The sequence below is a fragment of the Macrobrachium rosenbergii genome, chromosome 18, assembly GCF_040412425.1.
Source record: "Macrobrachium rosenbergii isolate ZJJX-2024 chromosome 18, ASM4041242v1, whole genome shotgun sequence".
Taxonomy (NCBI): domain Eukaryota; kingdom Metazoa; phylum Arthropoda; class Malacostraca; order Decapoda; family Palaemonidae; genus Macrobrachium; species Macrobrachium rosenbergii.
The window spans coordinates 16,769,234-16,790,306 of NC_089758.1; the positions used below are offsets into that span (position 1 = coordinate 16,769,234).

General features: G+C 32.4%; 1 protein-coding gene across 5 annotated transcripts in view; it reads left to right on the forward strand.

The window, feature by feature from the left end:
- Positions 1–20,402, forward strand: part of LOC136848150 (kin of IRRE-like protein 3) — a 285,171-nt gene extending 264,769 nt beyond the window's left edge. For 2 of the 5 annotated variants that reach the window (XM_067120428.1, XM_067120424.1), the window contains 7 exons: positions 1–84; positions 834–952; positions 3,353–3,518; positions 11,078–11,262; positions 13,830–13,962; positions 18,671–18,836; positions 20,310–20,402. The exon at positions 1–84 is cut by the window's left edge and continues 177 nt beyond it. In XM_067120428.1, the coding sequence (XP_066976529.1) occupies positions 1–84; positions 834–952; positions 3,353–3,518; positions 11,078–11,262; positions 13,830–13,962; positions 18,671–18,836; positions 20,310–20,346 (890 nt within the window). In that variant the 3' untranslated portion in view covers positions 20,347–20,402. The remainder of the gene's footprint in view (positions 85–833; positions 953–3,352; positions 3,519–11,077; positions 11,263–13,829; positions 13,963–18,670; positions 18,837–20,309) is intronic. The other 3 variants (XM_067120429.1, XM_067120425.1, XM_067120426.1) reach the window with 2 other exon arrangements.
- The last annotated feature ends 671 nt before the right edge of the window (positions 20,403–21,073 follow it).

Sequence of the window (21,073 nt, forward strand, 5' to 3'; positions counted from 1 at the left end):
GGAAAAATTCGGGCATCTACACTTGCGAGGCCAGGAACTCCATAGGCTCGTCTGATCCCGTCTCCGTAAAAGTGGATGTTAAGTGTGAGTCTCTCTCTCTCTCTCTCTCTCTCTCTCTCTCTCTCTCTCTCTCTCTCTCTCCTCAGAAAAAGGAATTGTGGTATATGAAACTGTCTCATTTTATATACAGTGTATTCTCTCTCTCTCTCTCTCTCTCTCTCTCTCTCTCTCTCTCTCTCTCTCTCTCTCTCTCTCTGAAAACGGAACTGTAATCCATGAAACCTTCTTTCATATACAGTGTATTCTCTCTCTCTCTCTCTCTCTCTCTCTCTCTCTCTCTCTCTCTATGAAAACGGAACTGTAATCCATGAAACCTTTCATATACAGTGTATTCTCTCTCTCTCTCTCTCTCTCTCTCTCTCTCTCTCTCTCTCTCTCTCTCTCTCTCTCTCTCTTCAGAAAACCATAGTATAACATCTAGTTTCCTTTGCCGTTTCGAACACACAGGCGAGGAAACCTTTTTTATCATTACGCTATGCTTGCCATGGGTAAGATCAATAGGCTTTTCGTCATGTATAGATAGCTAGGCCTAAAGACCATTTGAATTGACCCAGAGGGACATTTGCCTCTGATTTTGGTGACTGGACATTTATTTAAGGAAATATAATTTATGAAGAGTACAAATTCTAAAACTTTATAAATCAACGTGATAACTGTTCTTTTAATTCAGTTATTCAATATTTTAATGATTGATGAAATACATCAAGGGTAATATAACTTGGTTGCTTTTCTTCATATCCTTTTACAATGATGCAATTATCTAATGTCTCCAGATCCTGCACGGGTTCTCCAAGTTGGTCCTTTGCTGTACATGACCGTCACTCTCCACAATCACACACTCCTAGAGTGCTTGGCAGAGGGCAATCCACCCCCTCAGTACACCTGGATACAGGTGAGTGTACACCTAGAAACAGTATGTATCACTGATTAAGTTTTAAAATTACCAAAACGCGTGGAACTGCTGAACACTAAATGTAGCTGAGTACCCATATAAGGTATTTGGATACAGGTAATGTGGCCCTCTGAACACAAGGTTGCAGGAGAATTGGTAGTACACGTGATTGCAGGTAAACATATGTGCGGAGCACATAAATACAGGTAACTACTAGAAGCAGAATTGGAGACAAGGCAAAATATGGGAACACAGACAATATTTTGGAAGCTGGTAGAGCGTGTGATTCCCTTTATAAACGATATGCATATATGCATATATATATATATATATATATATATATATATATATATATATATATATATATATTAACTTTATCACATACACAATTGTTCTGTGCATTAGTAGAATTACTAAAAGCACCTCATTCAAACAGTGAACAGTCCACATTATCAAGTATCCGTACGGATACTTGATAATGTGGACTATTTGTCCAAGAAAGCTTGTAACTTTTTCTGAATAAAAACTCCGTTAGATACCGTCCAGTTTGAATGAGGTCCTTTTAGTAATATATATATATATATATATATATATATATATATATATATATATATATATATATATATATATATATATATATATATATATGTATATTTATATTATATATGTGTGTGTTGTGCGTGTCTATGTATTTATACACAGACCGGTTTAGATTCTATCTACATTTTTCTCAATTTCATGGCCCTCGTATATTTTTCCATTATAGAATTCCCTTTTTACGTGAAGACAACAAATAAGAATTAAGTTCATCAGTGGCACTGAATTGTCAAATATTATAGCGTCCGTATTTTTAAATCAGAACAAATTAAATCTGCAATTAGCTTAACCCAACACAACACTGATATAGCTTTAACACCAGCCTTTGACCTGATTCTAGCATTCATTGATTATTCAATCACCAGCTGCTAATTCACTCATTCTAAAGTCTACCCTTTTTGCCTGGATCGAATATACATTCATAATTTGTTATGCGTTTATTTATTCATTTCCAAATTCAGCCTTTTATCTTCTGTGACCTTCACACGTTCAGGTTGTCAGATCTCAGATCTCGAATATATATAATATATATATATATATATATATATATATATATATATATATATATATATATATATATATATATATATATATATATATATATATATTATATATATATATATATATATATATATATATATATATATATATATATATATATACATATGTACATTATATATATATATATATATATATATATATATATATATATATATATATATATATATATATATACAGTATATATATATATGTGTATATATATGTATAAAGTCTGCTTGTTCAACTCATTTTTTAAATATTCATTAGCTTAATCATACCTTCTTCTGTTACACTGATTCCAATTTCTATTCCACTCACGCCTTTAACAACTTTTACTTTCAGTCACGCAACCATTCCCCTTACCTTAAATATATTCAGTCATGTTATCAGTCATATTCCGTTCTTACCATGATTCCGTTACGCTTTTTCCTTAAGCAATGTACTGACTCACTGTCATTAGTCGTTTGTCACTCGTTTTCCGTCATATTCACTCATCCAGTCACTTTTCTTTTCTTCTGCCATATTCACTCAACCAGTCACTTTTCTTCCCCCATATTCCCTCAACCAGTCAGTTTTCTTATGCCATTCATTTAACCAGTCACTTTTCTTCTGCCATAGTCACTCATCCAGTCATTTTTCTTCTGCCATATTCACTCATCAAGTCATTTTTCTTCTGCCATATTCACTCATCCAGTCACTTTTCCTCTGCCATATTCACTCATCCAGTAATTTTTCTTCTGCCATATTCACTCATCCAGTCACTTTTCTTCTACCATATTCACTCATCCAGTTACTTTTCTTCTGCTGTATTCACTCATCCAGTCACTTTTCTTCTGCTATATTCACTCATCCAGTCACTTTTCTTCAGCCATATTCACTCATCCAGTTACTTTTCTTCTGCCATATTCACTCAACCAGTCACTTTTTTTCTGCCATATTCACTCATCCAGTCACTTTTCTTCTGCCATATTCACTCATCCAGTCACTTTTCTTATGCCATATTCACTCAACCAGTCACTCACACGCTGTTGTTTTATTCACTGTTACATATATTCATTCCTTTAGCCAATCACTTTGTATCGGTCATTCACTCTGTTGCATTCATTTACTCTCTCACTCGATGTCACAGCCACTTACCCAGTCACCTGCCTACTCATACGCCCAATCATTCAATCACTTAACTTCATCCCACGCTCAGTCACTCACCTCCCGTAGCGCCCTTTCATCCAGCCACTCACCTCCCCGTTACCTCTCCGACCGCAGACGATCCCCGAGGGCGACCGGACGTTAGTCAGGAGTCACAACGCGACCCTCCTTCTGGACAGCCTTACATACGAGCACCAGGGGAAGTACGTCTGCGTCGCCTCCAACACCATCAAGGGCGACATCATCGAGGACTCCAGTCAGCCCATCACCCTCGAAGTTGTTGGTGAGTGAGTCAAAAGGTTTATTTCTATTTTTGATATTAACGTTGTTGGTCAGTGAAAGGGTTGATTTTCATTTTTAATACTGAAGTTGTTGGTTAGTCAAAGGGCTTCTTTTTATTTTTAATACTGAAGTTGTTGGTTAGTCAAAGAATTGATTCATATTTTTAGTACTGAAGTTTATGGTTTGTCAAAGGGTTGATTTTTATTTTCAATACTGAAGTTGTTGGTTAGTCAAAGGTTGGGTTTTATTTTTAATACTGAAGTTGTTGGTTAGCCAAAGGGTAGATTCATATTTTTAATACTGAAGTTGTTGGTTAGTCAAAGGGTTTCTTTTTATTTTTAATACTGAAGTTGTTGGTTAGTCAAAGAATTGATTCATATTTTTAGTACTGAAGTTTATGGTTAATCAAAGGGTTGATTTTTATTTTTAATGCTGAAGTTGTTGATTAGTCAAAGGGTTGATTTTTATTTTTAATATTGAAATTTCTGATTAGTCAAAGTGTTGACTTTTAGTTTTAACACTGCAGTTGTTGGTTAGTCAAAGGGTTGATTTTCATTTTTAATACTAAAGTTGCTGATTAGTCAAAGATTTGATTTTTTTTAATAATGAAGTTGTTGGTTAGTCAAAGGGTTGATTTTTATTTTTAATAATGAAGTTGTTGGTTAGTCAAAGACTTGGTTTTTATTTTTGATACTGAAGTTGTTGATTAGTCAAAGGATTGTTTTTTTTAATAATGAAGTTGTTGGTTAGTCAAAGGCTTGATTTTTTTTAATAATGAAGTTCTTCGTTAGTCAAAGGGTTGATTTTTATTTTTAACACTGAAGTTGCTGATTAGTCAAAGGATTGATTTTTTTTTAATAATGAAGTTGTTGGTTAGCTAAAGGGTTGATTATTATTTTTAATACTGAAGTTGTTGGTTAGTCAAGGGCTTGATTTTTATTTTTGATACTGAAGTTGTTGATTAGTCAAAGGGTTGATTTTTATTTTTAATACCGAAGTTGTTGGCTAGTCAAAGGGTTGATTCATATTTCTAATACTGAAGTTGTTGATTAGTCAAAGGTTTGATTTTTATTTCTAATACTGAAGTTGTTGATTAGTCAAAGTGTTGATTTTTATTTTTAATACCGAAGTTGTTGATTAGTCAAAGGGTTGATTCATATTTCTAATACTGAAGTTGTTGGTAAGTCAAAGGATTTATTTTTATTTCTAATACTGAAGTTGTTGATTAGTCAAAGTGTTGATTTTTATTTTTAATACTGAAGTTGTTGGTTAGTAAAAGGGTTGATTTTTCTTTTAAATACTGAAGCTGTTGGTTAGTCAAAGGGTTTATTCTTATTTTGAACACTGAAGTTGTTGGTTAGTCAAAGGTGATATTTATTTTTAATACTGAAGTTGTTGATTAGTCAAAGCGCTGATTTTTCTTTTTAATTCTGGCCATAATTTCTGTATCATATGAGACTGAGACTTTATACTTTGGTGCTTGCTTCAGTAAATAAGCTGATGTGCAGTATTGGGTCAGATTGCCAAAGGTCAAGGTTATGTTATACAATGCTTATTCCAGTAATTAAGCTAATGGTAGAGTGGGGTCAGTTTCGTAGGTCAAGGTCATACATAGGCGTCAAAAGTCAAATAAGAATTTCCTAGCGACTGTATAGAGTGTGTATAATAACTTTCTTTACTGGTGAGGAGGGTTCTCGTTTCCATTCTTGCGTTGCTACATCACCGCTTTTGATTAGGCTGTTGTGACCTCATAAGTCTGTTATTCTAGAGATACTAGAGAATTATCAAATCTCCTTTGTTCGTGTATTCAGTATTTGTTTGTTTACTGTCTATCATTTTTTAGACTTTGATTTTCATCTTTATCTTACTGCTCTCTCCCCTGCCTCCGTTCTTTTTTTTTTTTTTTTTTACATATCTTCATTCCATTTTCTCGAAATTAGCATGATAACCAAGTAAACCTTTTATGATATTTCCTCATGAATGCCTGAATAATCATCATCATCATCAAAATAAATTTCACATTTTCTTAACCAATTCATCTCCGTCCGTCATCCCCAATTCAAGATCTTCTCTTCCTTTCGGACGCTTCTCAACTCACTGAATGATTATTTCAATTCAGTTATAGAGAAAAAATCAGGACTTCTGTTTAATGTCAGTGTCTCATTGATTTGTTCATTTATTAATTTATTTATGTACCTATTTATTTTTCTTTATTTATTTATTTATTTATTTATTTATTTTATTTTCGAAAACAACGACGAAAAGCCATGCCCAGAAATTACTCCACCGGAACATTTAATTAATTATTTATTCTTTTTATTTATTTATTTATTTAGTAGCTTATTTATATATTTATTTGTTCTTTTATTTAATTATTTTTTATCAGTTTACTTACTTATTTATGATTTTATTTATTTATTTATTCTAAAAAAGGGACAAGAAGCCGTGCTCAAAGAAACTACTCCACTAGAACCTTTATTTCTTTTTTTACTAACTTATTTAGGATCTTTCCTAGATAGTGACCCCCAACAAAGTTCGGTGGTCGTTATCCAGGACTAATATTTCTTGGTGGTCATTATCTTTATGATATTTACAGTCTTTTGTTTATGTTTTTACGGTAATCCCCAACGGGATTGTAATAACACACCGCAAAGGTGGCTACATACAGGGTTAAAACCCATGGGGGTCACTATCTAGGAAATATCCCATACTCATATATTTATTTGCTCTTTTTTATTCATTTATTTATTTATTCGAAAAAAAAGGACAAGAAGCCGTGCTCAAAGAGACTGCTCCACTAGAACCTTGGCTGAGAATATAATAATCCCCATAGAAACATAAAAAAAAAAGCGGCTCAGAGGAAAAAACCCACATTACTCAGAACGGCTGGAGCACGTTCGTGCATATATAAAAATATAAATGAATGAAACATAAGGAGAAAATTAATGACGAGAGGAGGAGAGGAAAAAGCGCAAATTACATGGCTTGGTTCCCTTGCCAGGGGAGCTTAACTGAAAATTGACATCTGTTTTTTATGAAAAATGTCTGCACCAATCTCTGAAAACTTCAGGTTGGGTTGCTTTTAATTTCCTCTCGGTAAAGGACAAAAGGTTTAAAAATGACGAACAGGTATAATTGCAAGGAAGACTGGGTAAAGAGTTATTTAAAGATAGTTTTAATCTGCAAAATATATATATTATATATATATATATATATATATATATATATATATATATATATATATATATATATATATATATATATGTATGTATGTATATACTGTATATATATGTGTGTGTAAGTATACAGTATATATATATATATATATATATATATATATATATATATATATATATATACACACATAATCAGTAAGCTACAAACGTCCTTTAATATCCAATTCGCTCTACCTCGGAAATAATATATTTTCATATGTTACCGAAGGGAATTTTTAGTTGATAATAAGTTCGTCGTCCCGTGGGCTCGAACCATATGCATATATATATACATGTAAATATATACATATATATATATATACACACATAAATATATACTTATACATTATATATATATATATATATATATATATATATATATATATATATATATATATATATATATATATATATATATATATATATATATATATATTTTTGTGTGTGATCATAAGTATTTTGTTATGTCTGTTTGATCACTGAATAGTCTGATCACTTATTTTTCATTCGATTACCGTAAGCGTCAAAATAAAGGAGAGAAAAATCGAAAGTTTGGTGACTACCTCCTGAAGTAATATAATAAAAAAGTTTGAGACCGGATCCTGAATTAACCGAATATAAAACTTTGAGATTATACCTTCACTTCATACTCTGGATAGTTAAGATGACTTCCTGAATTAATAGAATAAAAAAGTTTTGAATTGCCTCTTTAAATTCAGCCAATGAAAACCTCTGGAGTTACCTCACACATTAAAAAAAAAAGCGAAGACGTCTGAGGTGAAGCTATGGAATAAAAATATCTAAGGCTACGCTGCCAGTATCAGCAAGAAAATTTAAAGAAATCTCCAAGAAAAGGCAAAAACAAAATAAAAATGCAAGAAGACTCGAAGACAGGAACAAGCACACACGCAAACACGCGACATTGGGAGATACAATATCCAAGAAAACTCGAAGAGTGGGAGATAAAAAAAAACTCACACACGACATTAGGAGATGCAGTATCCAAGAAAACTTGAAGATAAGAACAAAACACGCAAACATGGCACCAGTAGATGCAATTTCCAAGAAAAATCGAAGAGAGAAAAATACACACACGACATTAGAAGATGAAATATCAAAAAATTCGAAGAAAAAACACACACGACATTGGAAGATGCAATATCCAAGAAAACCATGAGAGAGAGAGAGAAAAAAAAAACACACACACACTCACACACACACACGGCATTAGGAGATGCAATATCTCAGTCTCAAACTGCCGGAGAACCCCAGCAGCAGAAGCAACAACTCTCCCCCACCCTTCCCCCAACCCCTCCCCTCCTTCCCTCCCCCCTCCGCCTTTAAACCGGGGAAATGGAAGAGTTATTTGATAACGCCGAACATATATTGGGGTGGGCGTAAACCGATTCGCCAAGAGTTACGGCTTTGTAGAGGCATTCGGCGAAATCACTCTCTCTCGAATTTTGCGCTGCGCTGAAGTAATAATATTTCCGTAGGTGTGCGTGTGTATAGGATATTTCATGATGGTGGGAAAAGCATTGAAAAGGTTCTTGTTAATTTGTTTATGGATACATGGATGTATATAAATAAATGAATATATATATATATATATATATATATATATATATATATATATATATATATATATATATATATATATATCAGTATATATATGTGTGTGTGTATTTTGTATTAATCAGTATCATTTTACTGCATTATCTTGTGTATAATATCCTACCCATACCACGTGCAGATGCATAAATAAAAGTAATTATATAATCCTGTGCATAATTTCTATTACATTATTGTATGTATGTATGTATGTATGCATGATATTTTTACATGAAAATATAAGGAGGATACCTTCAGTATCAAATATATTCTGCATGTAAAGAAAGGATACTGCGTCTCTGTATAAATGTATGTATGTATGTATGTATCCTCAGTTCAAAACTTACGGTGTTGGGTTGCACATTCTGCAACGTGGAATGTGCATATAGCCAAAGTTGGCATAATTGCTGAGGGCTGCAATATTCAAGTCATATTTGCTAGTTCCGCGGTTCACTCCCGGAATACTGCCCACCAGTCCACCCAGCTGTACATGGGGTACCAGTGCCTGTTGGGGTTCAGAAAATGGGCGTGGGGTTAGCATCCTCACCCCTTAAGACTTGCTGATAACAAGGAGACCTGTATCCTTCTGTCGCCACCCCTTCCAAAGGGGAATAGGTATACCTTAAAAAATCCAGTTAATATTGCTAATATTTTGCTTCAAAGTTAAAGCTAGTCTAATTTTATTTTAGAATATAGGACGATATAGATTAACTTTGGAAAATCCAATTTGTTCTCTAACATGTAAGCACTCACAATAAAAAAAACCGTTAATCAGTACAATAATCCCACGAGAAATGAAGTCAGAATTAGAAAATAAAATAATATTCACGCCCATCCGTTTAAATTCACTAAATAGGTACCTCTAAACACGAATTTAAGACCTTTCTGTAGGTATACATAAGGGAGTGTTTGTGCTCGTATGCATGTAAATCTACTGCATGCATATACCTAAATAAGTATCCGTCAACAGTTAGTCTTTGCTCAAAACGAAAAGAAAATGAAAAGCAGAGAGAAGTTTTGAAGGGGGAAACACATGTTTTTCCCTGCGGGGACGAGATTTATACCGTATTTCCGAGACGGGATTTAAGGGGTAAAAACCCTGTGTGAGACAAAAGAACGATTTCAGAATATGAATTTACCGTATATTTTACTTGTCCAAACGTTATTGTGCTTTGCTCGTTATGTAATCATGTTTTGTCTAATATTTCTGCTGTTTACGAAAGTTTTTATCATATATATATATATATATATATATATATATATATATATATATATATATATATATATATATGATAAAGACTTCAAGTTGGGCTGCTTTTAATTTCCTCTTGGTATATATATATATATATATATATATATATATATATATATATATATATATATATATATATATATATATATATAATATATATATATATATACACAGTATATATATAATATATAGTGTTTTATTGGGCCTTCTTATATTCATATTACACTGTGGTATTACAGTAAAAGACATTCATATATTATATATATATATATATATATATATATATATATATATATATGTGTGTGTGTGTGTGTGTGTGTCTCAGTTAAGCTTTTGGAAGGGGAGATTCTGTGGGATTTTCAGTTACCCTATCGTCACTTTATTTAATCCAAGCTAATAAACAACAAAAAAGAGGAAAGCTTTTGATAAAAATATATAAAATATACATATTTAGCGATACAAAACACTAGATATAAATTGTCAGTCATTATATTTTTAAGCAACTCAGTATCCAAGGGAACATTTAAATGCTTCCTTTGACCAGTATCTACTTGCATCAAAGTGTTTCGTTGTTTTTAGTCTTTATTCATATAATCTCCGGGGATAATTACAATGCACTCGAATTCGCCTTTAACATTATCATCATTGTAAGCTTTCTCATCGGGAGCACAAAATATTTCTACGTTTGGAAGATTAAACACCTGTTTACTTAACCTTTATATTTTGCGAGGATAATATTAATTAACGCAACACACACCTTCGTTATCATTATCATCATTGTTACACTTAAAATTATCATCATTGTATCTTAATGATCATCAGTATTAACTTTACAGTTACCATTATCACTTCCTTTATAATTATTGTCATTATTTCCTTTACAATTATCATCATTATTTCCTTTACAATTATGATCTTTATTAACTTATAATTATTATTATTATTTTTATAATTATCATTATTACCTCGTCTATAATTATAATTATTACCTTTTCAATTATCATCATTATTTCCTTTGTAATTAGCATCATTATTACCATTATAATTATCATCATTATTACTATTATAATTATCATTATTATTGCCATTATAATTATCACCATTATTACTTTTATAATTATCAGCATTACTTTTTTATAATTGTCATCATTTCCTTTCCAGTCATAACAATTATTTCCTTTACAATTTTCATCATAATTACCTTTACAATTCTCATCAGTATTTCCTTTACAATTATCACCATTACTTCCCTTTACAGTTATCATCATCATTTCCTTTACAATTATTATCATTACTTCCCTTTACAATTATCATCATCATTTCCTTCACAATTATCATCATTATTAACTTTACAGTTATCACTATTACTTCCTATACAATTGCCATCATTATTTCTGTAAAATTATCATAATTTAATTTACAATTATCATTTCCTTTACAATCATCATCATAATTTCCTTCATAATTACCTCTCTCAATCAGGGGCGCCCCACGTCCTTCGCTACACGGTGAACAGGAACATCGAAGTGGCTGAGGGTGACGACGCCGTCATCCAGGTGGTATTCTGCTCGGATCCCCAGCCTTCGAGGACCACATGGGAATGGGGATCCTTAACTCTTGACGCCGGGAATGGCAGGGGAAGATATATTGCCGAAAACATAGCCCAGGTAGGTGGGTGGGTGAGCTGCTGCCCTGAGGCGTCGCATGTTGGTTTATATACTCGTACATAGGAATTTTTCCGTGTCCCTTGCGTGTGATGGTGGAGACGGTTAAGGGAGTTTGTATGTGTGTACATATGTATATGTATATGTGTGTCTGTGTGTATATATATATATATATATATATATATATATATATATATATATATATATATATATATATACGTGTGATAGTGAAGACAGTTAAGGGAGTTTGTATGTGTATACATATGTATATGTATATATGTGTATATATATATATATATATATATATATATATATATATATATATGTATGTATGTGTGTGAGAGAGAGAGAGAGAGAGAAAGATATATATATATATATATATATATATATATAGAGAGAGAGAGAGAGAGAGAGAGAGAGAGAGAGAGAGAGAGAGAGAGAGAGGAGAAGAGGGTGCCCACAAACACTAAAATACGTCGAACCCCGCAGTAAACACAGCACTTTCCATTCAAGTCCCGGTGCACTAAGCTCGCTTCCTGAATCTCAAGTTTTTTTTTATTTTTTTTTTTTTTTTTAATTCGGCCAACATTTCTTAGCTGCCTTTAGCCCTTTTATTGCGAGGACGTGACTCATTCCTTGTCCTCATAACCCTTATCTCCCACAATATTTTATCGGGGAGGAACCTTCCATTTTCCTTTTGATAAATGGCACCGTATTTTCGCGTAGGGGCAACAAATCATTTCCTTCAATATTTTCGTGTAGTTTATTTGTTTACGTTCGTCAAGAGGTAGTCGATTATTAACATGTGGATTTTGGTAAGGAATTATCCAGTTGTTTCCTTTTTATCTTTCAGTATTAGCTAATTATGAACATAATTAGCTAATGCAGTAAGATAAAAAGGGAGCATTTAGTTATTTGATCATTATTTAGTTTCCGTATTTTCTTATTATTTCTAATTAAACGTTTACTTTTATATTTTCGTTTAATATTAAAATCATGATTTTCTTCGCTAAATAATTCACTTGTAACTAATCACACACTTACTCCTTTTACAACAATAGCTTTACCACTTTCCTCTAGAGTCTAGACTTCAGCATCATGCTAACCAAATATTTCTTTAATATCCAAATTTCCCGTGTTAACCAATTACTTGCTTCTGTGTTTTCATTTGATTACAGGGTAATCCTTGATCAGTAACTAAGAATTCGCTTATATGTTTCTTATGATAATGATTAGTTTTTATTTAAGGTCTCTTTAAAGTCCAGTCTTTTTTATGACATAGTGGAAAGGCTTAATATGCTGTCCTTTACGAAGGAAGAAACCAAAACCAGATTTTTCTTTTTTATTCTTCCTTATTCTTTCTTACTTTTGCACCTCTCTCTCTCTCTCTCTCTCTCTCTCTCTCTCTCTCTCTCTCTCTCTCTCTCTCTCTCTCTCTTTCAAAATTTGAAAATTCTTCACCACACCCTCTCTCTCTTTCTGCTCTCCCACTAATCTATATTCTCTTTGAAGTCACTTTGTATTAGTTGGGTCTTTCAAGCACTTTATTCGCTATTTTTTGCCTTAGGTTTGTTGTGCTTCTGACTTAATATTCATCTTGATCTTTTTTTATGGAAAAGTTTACCATTCTTCAACTATACTATCCTGCCTGTGTGTATATATATATATATATATATATATATATATATATATATATATATATATATATATATATATATATATATATATATATATATATATATATATATATATATATATATATATATATATATATATATATATATATATATATATATATATATATATATATATATATATATATATGAAATTGTGGGTGTATCCAGATTATTTTATCATTCTTTTCGAATGTTGATACAGTAAGTAGTGTCTTTTAATCTTCGTTTTCACCCGACCCATCCAGAGAGGTGTCAATCTTGCCAAGTAAAGCATCAAGCCACAATACAATTCTCAGAAGTTATAAAATGCAATAATTTTTTTTAAACAAATTATTAAGTCATAATTCCATCTTTGTTAGTTATTAAGAAACATTAAATCTTCCTGTCAAGTGGTCGTCTTATTCTTGGAAACTATATTTTGCAATAGCCTCTATAAGCGGCAGAACTGTCTTATCATCTTCATCTTTTTCCCTCAATTACATCAGATTTGGGTCTCCTTAAGACATGAGATTACGTGCCCTGTTAGCCTCTGCATTTAAAACAAAATAAGACACTGAGACTCGATCTCATTTTCTGATATTATTCAAGACACTTTTCATACACCTAAATTGGATTTTATACAGTATTCGTTGTAACCTATTTCCAATCACACTAGACAGATGATATCTTTTCCAAGCTTCAAAAACTATTTTCTCACAATTTTATGAAATAATTTTTTTTTTACTTTTGTTACATTGTTAAAACAAAAAACACAAAATCACACGCTAAAATAAGACCTTGTGTAGGACACGTTATAACCTATTTATAATCACATCAGACACCTAACATCTTTCCAAAGATTCAAGAACTATCCTCTGTTAGTTATTGAATGTTCAATTTCCCTTTTTCTGAAAGGACTCACGAGAGGACTGCTACACGGCGAGGCTGTGGGTGCAGAGTGTCGACCACTCAGACGCCCGCGACTACCAGCTCTACGTAGAAAATTCCAAAGGAGCAGACAGCTATACCGTCAGCCTCTTCGTTAATGGTAAGGGCAGATTCGACAAGGATTTTTTCCCCATGTGGGTGGGTTGTGGGTGGGGGAGGGGTAGTGCCTCCCGTGCACTCCACGTGGCGCACTGTGTTCATGACTAAAGGGTGTCTGAGACGCTCCTTAGGCCCTTAGCTGTATCCACTTTTTAGCCATTTACTTAACCTCCATCTCTGCTTTCCAACTTCTCCAGCTGTTACTTCTTAATGCAATTCTGGCTTTTTTTTCCTAGTTCCACCCTTAGATCCTTCGACTTTGCCTCATTTAATTTCTGGTTCTCTTTACCTTCCTGTCCAACCACTCCAACTCCCTCCTTTTACTGACTTCAACTCTGAATAGCCGTAAGCGGCCCAGCGCTTGGCTTGACGGCCTAAATTTCATAGATCAGTCAAATCAGTCAATCGACCAGGAATTGTTTTTTCTTTAATAATGAAGCAAATGTATTCGTTAGTACCATTGAAATTTTCCACCAGTATTATTTTTCTTATAGCTAATTTTGGGGTCTGCTGAAGAACGTTGCTCTTCTGTATATTGTGGCTAGATTACCAAATACTGCAGTTAGCTAAGAATTCTCAAGTTGCGTTAGGTTAGGTAAAATCAGGTCAGGTTATGATAGGTAGCATTTAACGCTTGGTGATACCCACAGTTATATCAGATCCTTGGAAATAATGATTTGTTTCGGTATCTCCAACTAAAGGTTGTGCTTGCAGGGCTGTTTGTTTGTGCGTTTGTTTGTTAGCAGGATTGCGCAAAATATAATTTGTGGATTTTTACGATTTTTTTCTGGAAATAGGATCTTTTTCGGGAGGATCACTTAATCAATGAGGAATTTTACGGTTTCCTAATGCTCTTATTATTATTATTATTATTATTATTATTATTATTATTATTATTATTATTATTATTATTATTATTATTTTGGGGGGCGGGCGTTATCACAGTCATCCTATTCGACTGGGTGGTTTGTATAGTGTGGGGTTCCGGGTTGCATCCTGCCTCCTTAGGAGTCCATCACTTTTCTCACTATGTGCGCTGTTTCTAATAGCACGCTCTTCTGCATGAGTCCTGGAGCTACTTCGGCATCTAGTTTTTCCAGGTTCCTTCTCAGTGATCTTGGGATCGTGCCCAGTGTTCCTGTGATTATGGGTACAGTTTCCACTGGCATATCCCATATCCTTCATATTTCTATTTTCAGGTCTTAATACTTATAATTTTTTTTGTTTCTTCCTCATCTACTCTGGTGTCCCATGGTATTGAGACATCAGTGAGGGATGCTTATTATTATTATTATTATTATTATTATTATTATTATTATTATTATTATTATTATTATTATTATTGATGAAGAAATCCACAAATGTGTAAGTGTAAATGTGTATTAAAAATATACAAAAAAAACGAAAGCTTCCAAGAAACTGAAAGCTTGAAAGCTCTTCGTTTTGTTTATATTTTCAATATTTACACGTACACCATTGTGGATTCTTTAACCAATTTAGTCCCTCATACTATTATTATTATTATCATTATTATTATTATTATTATTATTATTATTATTATTATTATTATTATTATTATTATTATTATTAGTAGTAGTAGTAGTAGTAGTAGTAGTAGTAGTAGTAGTAGTAGTAGTATTGCCGCTGCAAACAATTTTGGGAGAAAGTCTATTGATCTGAATGTTTGCTTGCCCATCGAGAAAAATATCAAAACGTTATTAATGAATTTCCATTAATTTTTTTCGGAGGGGTGGGCTATATTAAAATGATTCCGGATCTAACGGCACATCAAAGAGATTTTTTAGTTGTGATGGCGTTATTATTATGCTCCCTGTTGGTTCTTTTTAATTATTATTATTATTATTGTTATTATTATTATTTTATATACCATTAATGTTTTCAAAGTTATTCTGAGTATGGCCTCTATTGGTAAGTGATATGGAATGAGGTAGACTCTCTCTCTCTACCATTATCATTTTATATACCATTAATGTTTTCAAAGTTATTCTCAGCATATTCTCTATCGTTGAGCGATTTGAAACGAGGTAGGCTCTCTCTCTCTCTCTCTCTCTCTCTCTCTCTCTCTCTCTCTCTCTCTCTCTCTCTCTCTCTCATTACAGTCCAATTTGTCAGGGTGAGCTTTAATTGGATCAGAACGATCTTTATCCATTATTATGGATCTCCGTGTTTTTAAGGATCAGCGATTGCCGTAATGGTCAAACATCCCTCGTCAAGTTGGATTAGTCACAGTTACAAAATAAATGGTCTTCTCGGGATTGATTCTATTTCGATGACCCTAATTGGCTTCGGTTTTGAGGAAAGAGATCACCTTTATATTATTTTCATTTTTATTTTATTTTCATTTTGTGTGTGTATGATTTTTAGGTTTATTTTTTGCTTTTGTTATTAATCATTCTATTTTAATTTTTTGGCGGTTTTCTTATTATTATTGTTATATAATTCTTACTGTGCGTTAGCTTTAATCCCAAGGTTATTATTATTGTTATCATTTTTATTATTATCATTATTTTATTTCTTCGGGAAGGTATTTGATATCGTCCAAAGACCCCAATATTATTGACGGTCTTGAGTCACTAAGGCATTCCGTTAAATGTGTAAAAGTAATTCAAATAATCCATGAGTGAGTAGATGAAAATGAATACTGACAGTGTCTTGTTAACTGAAGTTCAGTAAACATTGGGGTGCTGCCAGGGAGTGTTATTTCACCTGTTCTCTTTGCCTCGCCATAAATTTTGTAATAAAACAAAATTTCTGGGAGATGGAAAAGAAGGTTTAGATTGGAGTAACGATAGTAAATTGACAGACTTAGAATATGCAGATGATGCTGCGCGTAACATATCACACGTCAAGAGAGATGGAAGTCTAAATAATTCAAAGAAAAACAGGAGTAAAGAGGATATAGTACGCATGCAAGGGATGAAATAACAGCACATGGAGAAAGGATTATCGAGGATGAACTTTCGAATACTTTTTAAGAATAATGATGTGCAGTACGGGTTGGAATATATTGAGACTGAAAATGGTACACCAAACAATGGGCAGAATGAGTAAGATTGGGAAATAAAATAGACTGATATTGTATACAAAAGTAAGACTACATAAACGTTGTACAATCTGTAATATTAAACGGACGTGAATCATAATACGACAATTAAACTATATGTAGATGAGACAGTAATGAAAAGAGGAATATGGCTTGGAAATGTCCTTCACACAACCCCTTGGGGAATAATAGTGTCAGCAAGGTTCCTGTGGAAGCCAGAAGATTTGGAACACCCAGACATACGAGAATGAGATTCATGGGAGAGGAGAATTTAACAGAAGCCCTTTGCGTCACGCGGTGTTAGAGGCGATGATGATGATTATGATACACGTATTTTGTCTACTCGCTAATTTCGAGTCAAGAAAATTATTATTATTATTATTATTATTTTTTTTTTTCCTGGCGCTTACATGTTGGGAAAAAACTATTTTATCTTCCCTAATTGGCTTCAGCTCTTAAAAATTGTCGCTGCATGTTCATAATGATTATTTCAAAATATTTCAGTAGCTAATCGTGACAACATTTTCAGAAATTTCAGCAGAATTTCCTTGATTCTTCCAGAATATCCAGCATTCATTACTGTGAAACTCAAAAAAAAAATCCATCGGCTGTTCTATATTAAACTTTTCAAGCGTTCAGGAAATTTCGTATAGTGAACATTTTGTGTAATGAGCCATTCAAGAAATTCCAGCATTGTCATGATGAACCTTCCAACAGATTCCAGAAGTTGTTTCATATCGATACTTTCAAGAAATCTACACTTTTTTTCATATTACACCTTTTAAGAATTTCCAGAATCTTCGTATAGTGAGCATCTTATAAAATTCTAACATTTTCTAAATTAAGCCTTTCAAGAAATTTTAGCCTTGTTTATAACAAGTCATTCCAAAAATTCCAGCATTTTTTCATGAAAATAATTCCAGAAATGCCATCCTTGTTTGCTTAGTGAACGTTTCAAAATTTCAATGGCCTTTCCATTTTGTATTTTTTCAAGAAATTACTGCAGTTTTTTCCTAAAAATTTTCAAGAAATTCCAGCAATCTTTATATAGTAACCCTTTCCAGAGAATCCAGAAATATTGTCGTTGTGAGTCTTGCCGGGAGTTACGGTAGTTTATTCATAGAAAACCTTTCAAGAATTTCCAGCAGTTTATTCATAGCGAACCTTTCAAGAAATCATATATTTATATTTTTTTCTTTATTAGGATTTTTTTTAACAGATTATGGGCGTTTCTCATGATTAGCCTTTCGATAAATTCTAGCAGTTATTTTTCCATACTGAACCATCTTATTTTTATTATTGGGAGCTCTTTAAGAGATTCAGGCTGTTTTTTTTTATAAAGAACCTTTCAAAAAAAATTCCACCTATTTTTTTTTTTATCAGGAGCTCTTTAAGAGATTCAGGCTGTTTTTTTTTTATAAAGAACCTTCCAAAAAAAATTCCACCTATTTTTTTTATCAGGAGCTCTTTAAGAGATTCAGGCTGTTTTTTTTTATAAAGAACCTTTCAAAAAAAATTCCAGAAAATTATTTTACCATACTGAACCACTCGAGAAAAATGGCAGAGACTTAGTCTCAAGTAAACAAGACGCCTTTTGTGACCTCTCCTCTCCCATTCACTGACGCCCTCCTTCCCTCTCGTCCAGCAGGAGATGTCCACAAGCCCCTCCTGCAGCGCGTCCCCCCTTCGGCGGAGGCCCTGCTTATGTCCACCATCATCGGCGCCGTCATCGTCCTTCTGGTGCTTCTCATCATCATCACGCTCTTGGTCTTGTATGCTTTCAAGACCGAAAGGTGGTGTTTCTCTCGTAGGTAGCCATTCAAGAAGTTGTGCTGTTTCTCATTTTTTTCAGGTGTATGCTCTTTTTTTTCCTTGTTTTTTGTCAGTGGACGTGGAACATTTTGTATTTGTCGTATTCTGTTTTCCTTTAACAAAGGATTTTTTTATATTCACCAAAGTACATTTTTTTTAATGTTACTTTATCCTTTCTCTTTTGTGGCCATATGTCACAGTTTAGTAGTAGCATCTGTTTTATTGGAAAGTGATTACTAAATTTCATTATAATTATGCCTTTCGTTACTTCTATAATCTTTTATTATCCCAACAGAGAATTTATTAAACTTTTTTTTTATAAAACTCTCATAACGAACAGCATGTCCGTATGATATATGTAAACTTTGATGTAAGCAAAAGTTCACTTTGTTTCAGTTAAACAAATTCATAACACTCACTGTAAAGATGAAACAATTTTGTTTTGATAATAGTTTAAGCTGCGGGGAAGTCAGCATTTCACACTTTTCATTTTTTACGAGGAAATGCTATTTTTCCCATCCTGTAGTGACCTGTTACGCCCCTAGTGCAAGCATAGATTTGAAATAATATTTTCCCCTGTCATCCACTCGTAACTTTTAATTTTGTTGTCTCCACACTTGTTAATCTCAAGTAAATCACACCCAGAAGTTTTCGTAGAAGCTAACAGTAGTAAAAGTTATATTTTTATATGTTTCTGTAAGTAAATAGAGAAAAAATTATTCTCAGAAATCTAATTTAAAAGGAGGCTAGTAAATTATTTTTATACATAATACTACTTTAAAAACCAGGTGTTTTAATGAAATGTGTTGTAAATATACTTTAAGTAAAATCAGAGAAGCTACTTTTTCCGTTGAAGTAATTTTAATAGATAAAATAGTTTTCCCCATAATGTGATAAACGCACAGCTAGTAAAGAGTAATATCCATAGATTTAATTCAGATAAAACAAATTTAGATAATTTTTCAGAATTTTGTTTGAATAAAATTAGGCACAAATTTCCGTAAATGGAATTTTAATGGAATTTTCAGATAGCATTTGATTAGCATTTGCTTATGCAAAATAACTTATTTTGCATAAGCAAAATTATTTGCACCAAGAAAACTTTTTATTTTACATAAACAAAATTATTAATTTACGAGCGAATTTTTTTTTAAAGATGTATATTTAGTCCCCAAGTTTAATCTAAGGACAGGGAAATGTCCTTTTCCAATACGGTTTAAGTACACATAAGTAAAATCGAATTTACATAAAAATGTATTGTGATCTGAACTTAGTAATTTTCCAAGCGATTCATTTATAAAGATATCAGCAACACCCAAATGATTTCTGTAAGGAACTGGGTAACAAAGTAATCATTTTCGTTAAAAAAATTTCCCCGGTCAAAAAGCTTTAAAGGGAACTTCTAAACCTCTTAGAAATTCCCTTTTAAACAGAATGGAGCCAAATTTATCTAGTCATTTTTTTTCCTCCAGAAATGTAACCACTGACGAAGAAGACAACCACTGTTAGGAATGCGAAGCAGCTTGAGGAAGCGAAGGCAAAATCAGGAATCGTAAGAAGAAAAAGAAGAAGGAGAAGAAGAAGAATAAGAAGAAGAAGAAGCAGAGGCTGCGAGTTCATGCAGGCTTAAAGAGGAACTTGTCTTCCTGCACTTTTTATAATTCCCTTCATAATAATAATAAAAAAAAAGCAAACAAAACATATCACCTGTGTGTATGAATGAAAGAAGAAACAAGTCGACTACATACGAGAACATGGAGAGAAAGGTACGAGCATGAACCAGTTTAGTTTAGTTTATGTATGTATGTATGTATGTATGTATGTATGTATGTATATGTGTATATATGTATGTATATATATATATATATATATATATATATATATATATATATATATATATATATCCTTTGATGCTAACTTTTAATCCGTTTTGCCACCAAAGGAATACATGCGTACACACACACACACACACACACACACACACACACACACATATATATATATATATATATATATATATATATATATATATATATATATATATATATATATATATATATATATATATATTTATAATATATATATGTATATATATATATATATATATATATATATATATATATATATGTGTATGTGTGTGTGTGTATTCCTTTTGGTGGCAAAACGGATTAAAAGTTAGCATCAAAGGATACTGACAAAAATCTTTGATGTTATTTACTGTACGTTATGAAATTAG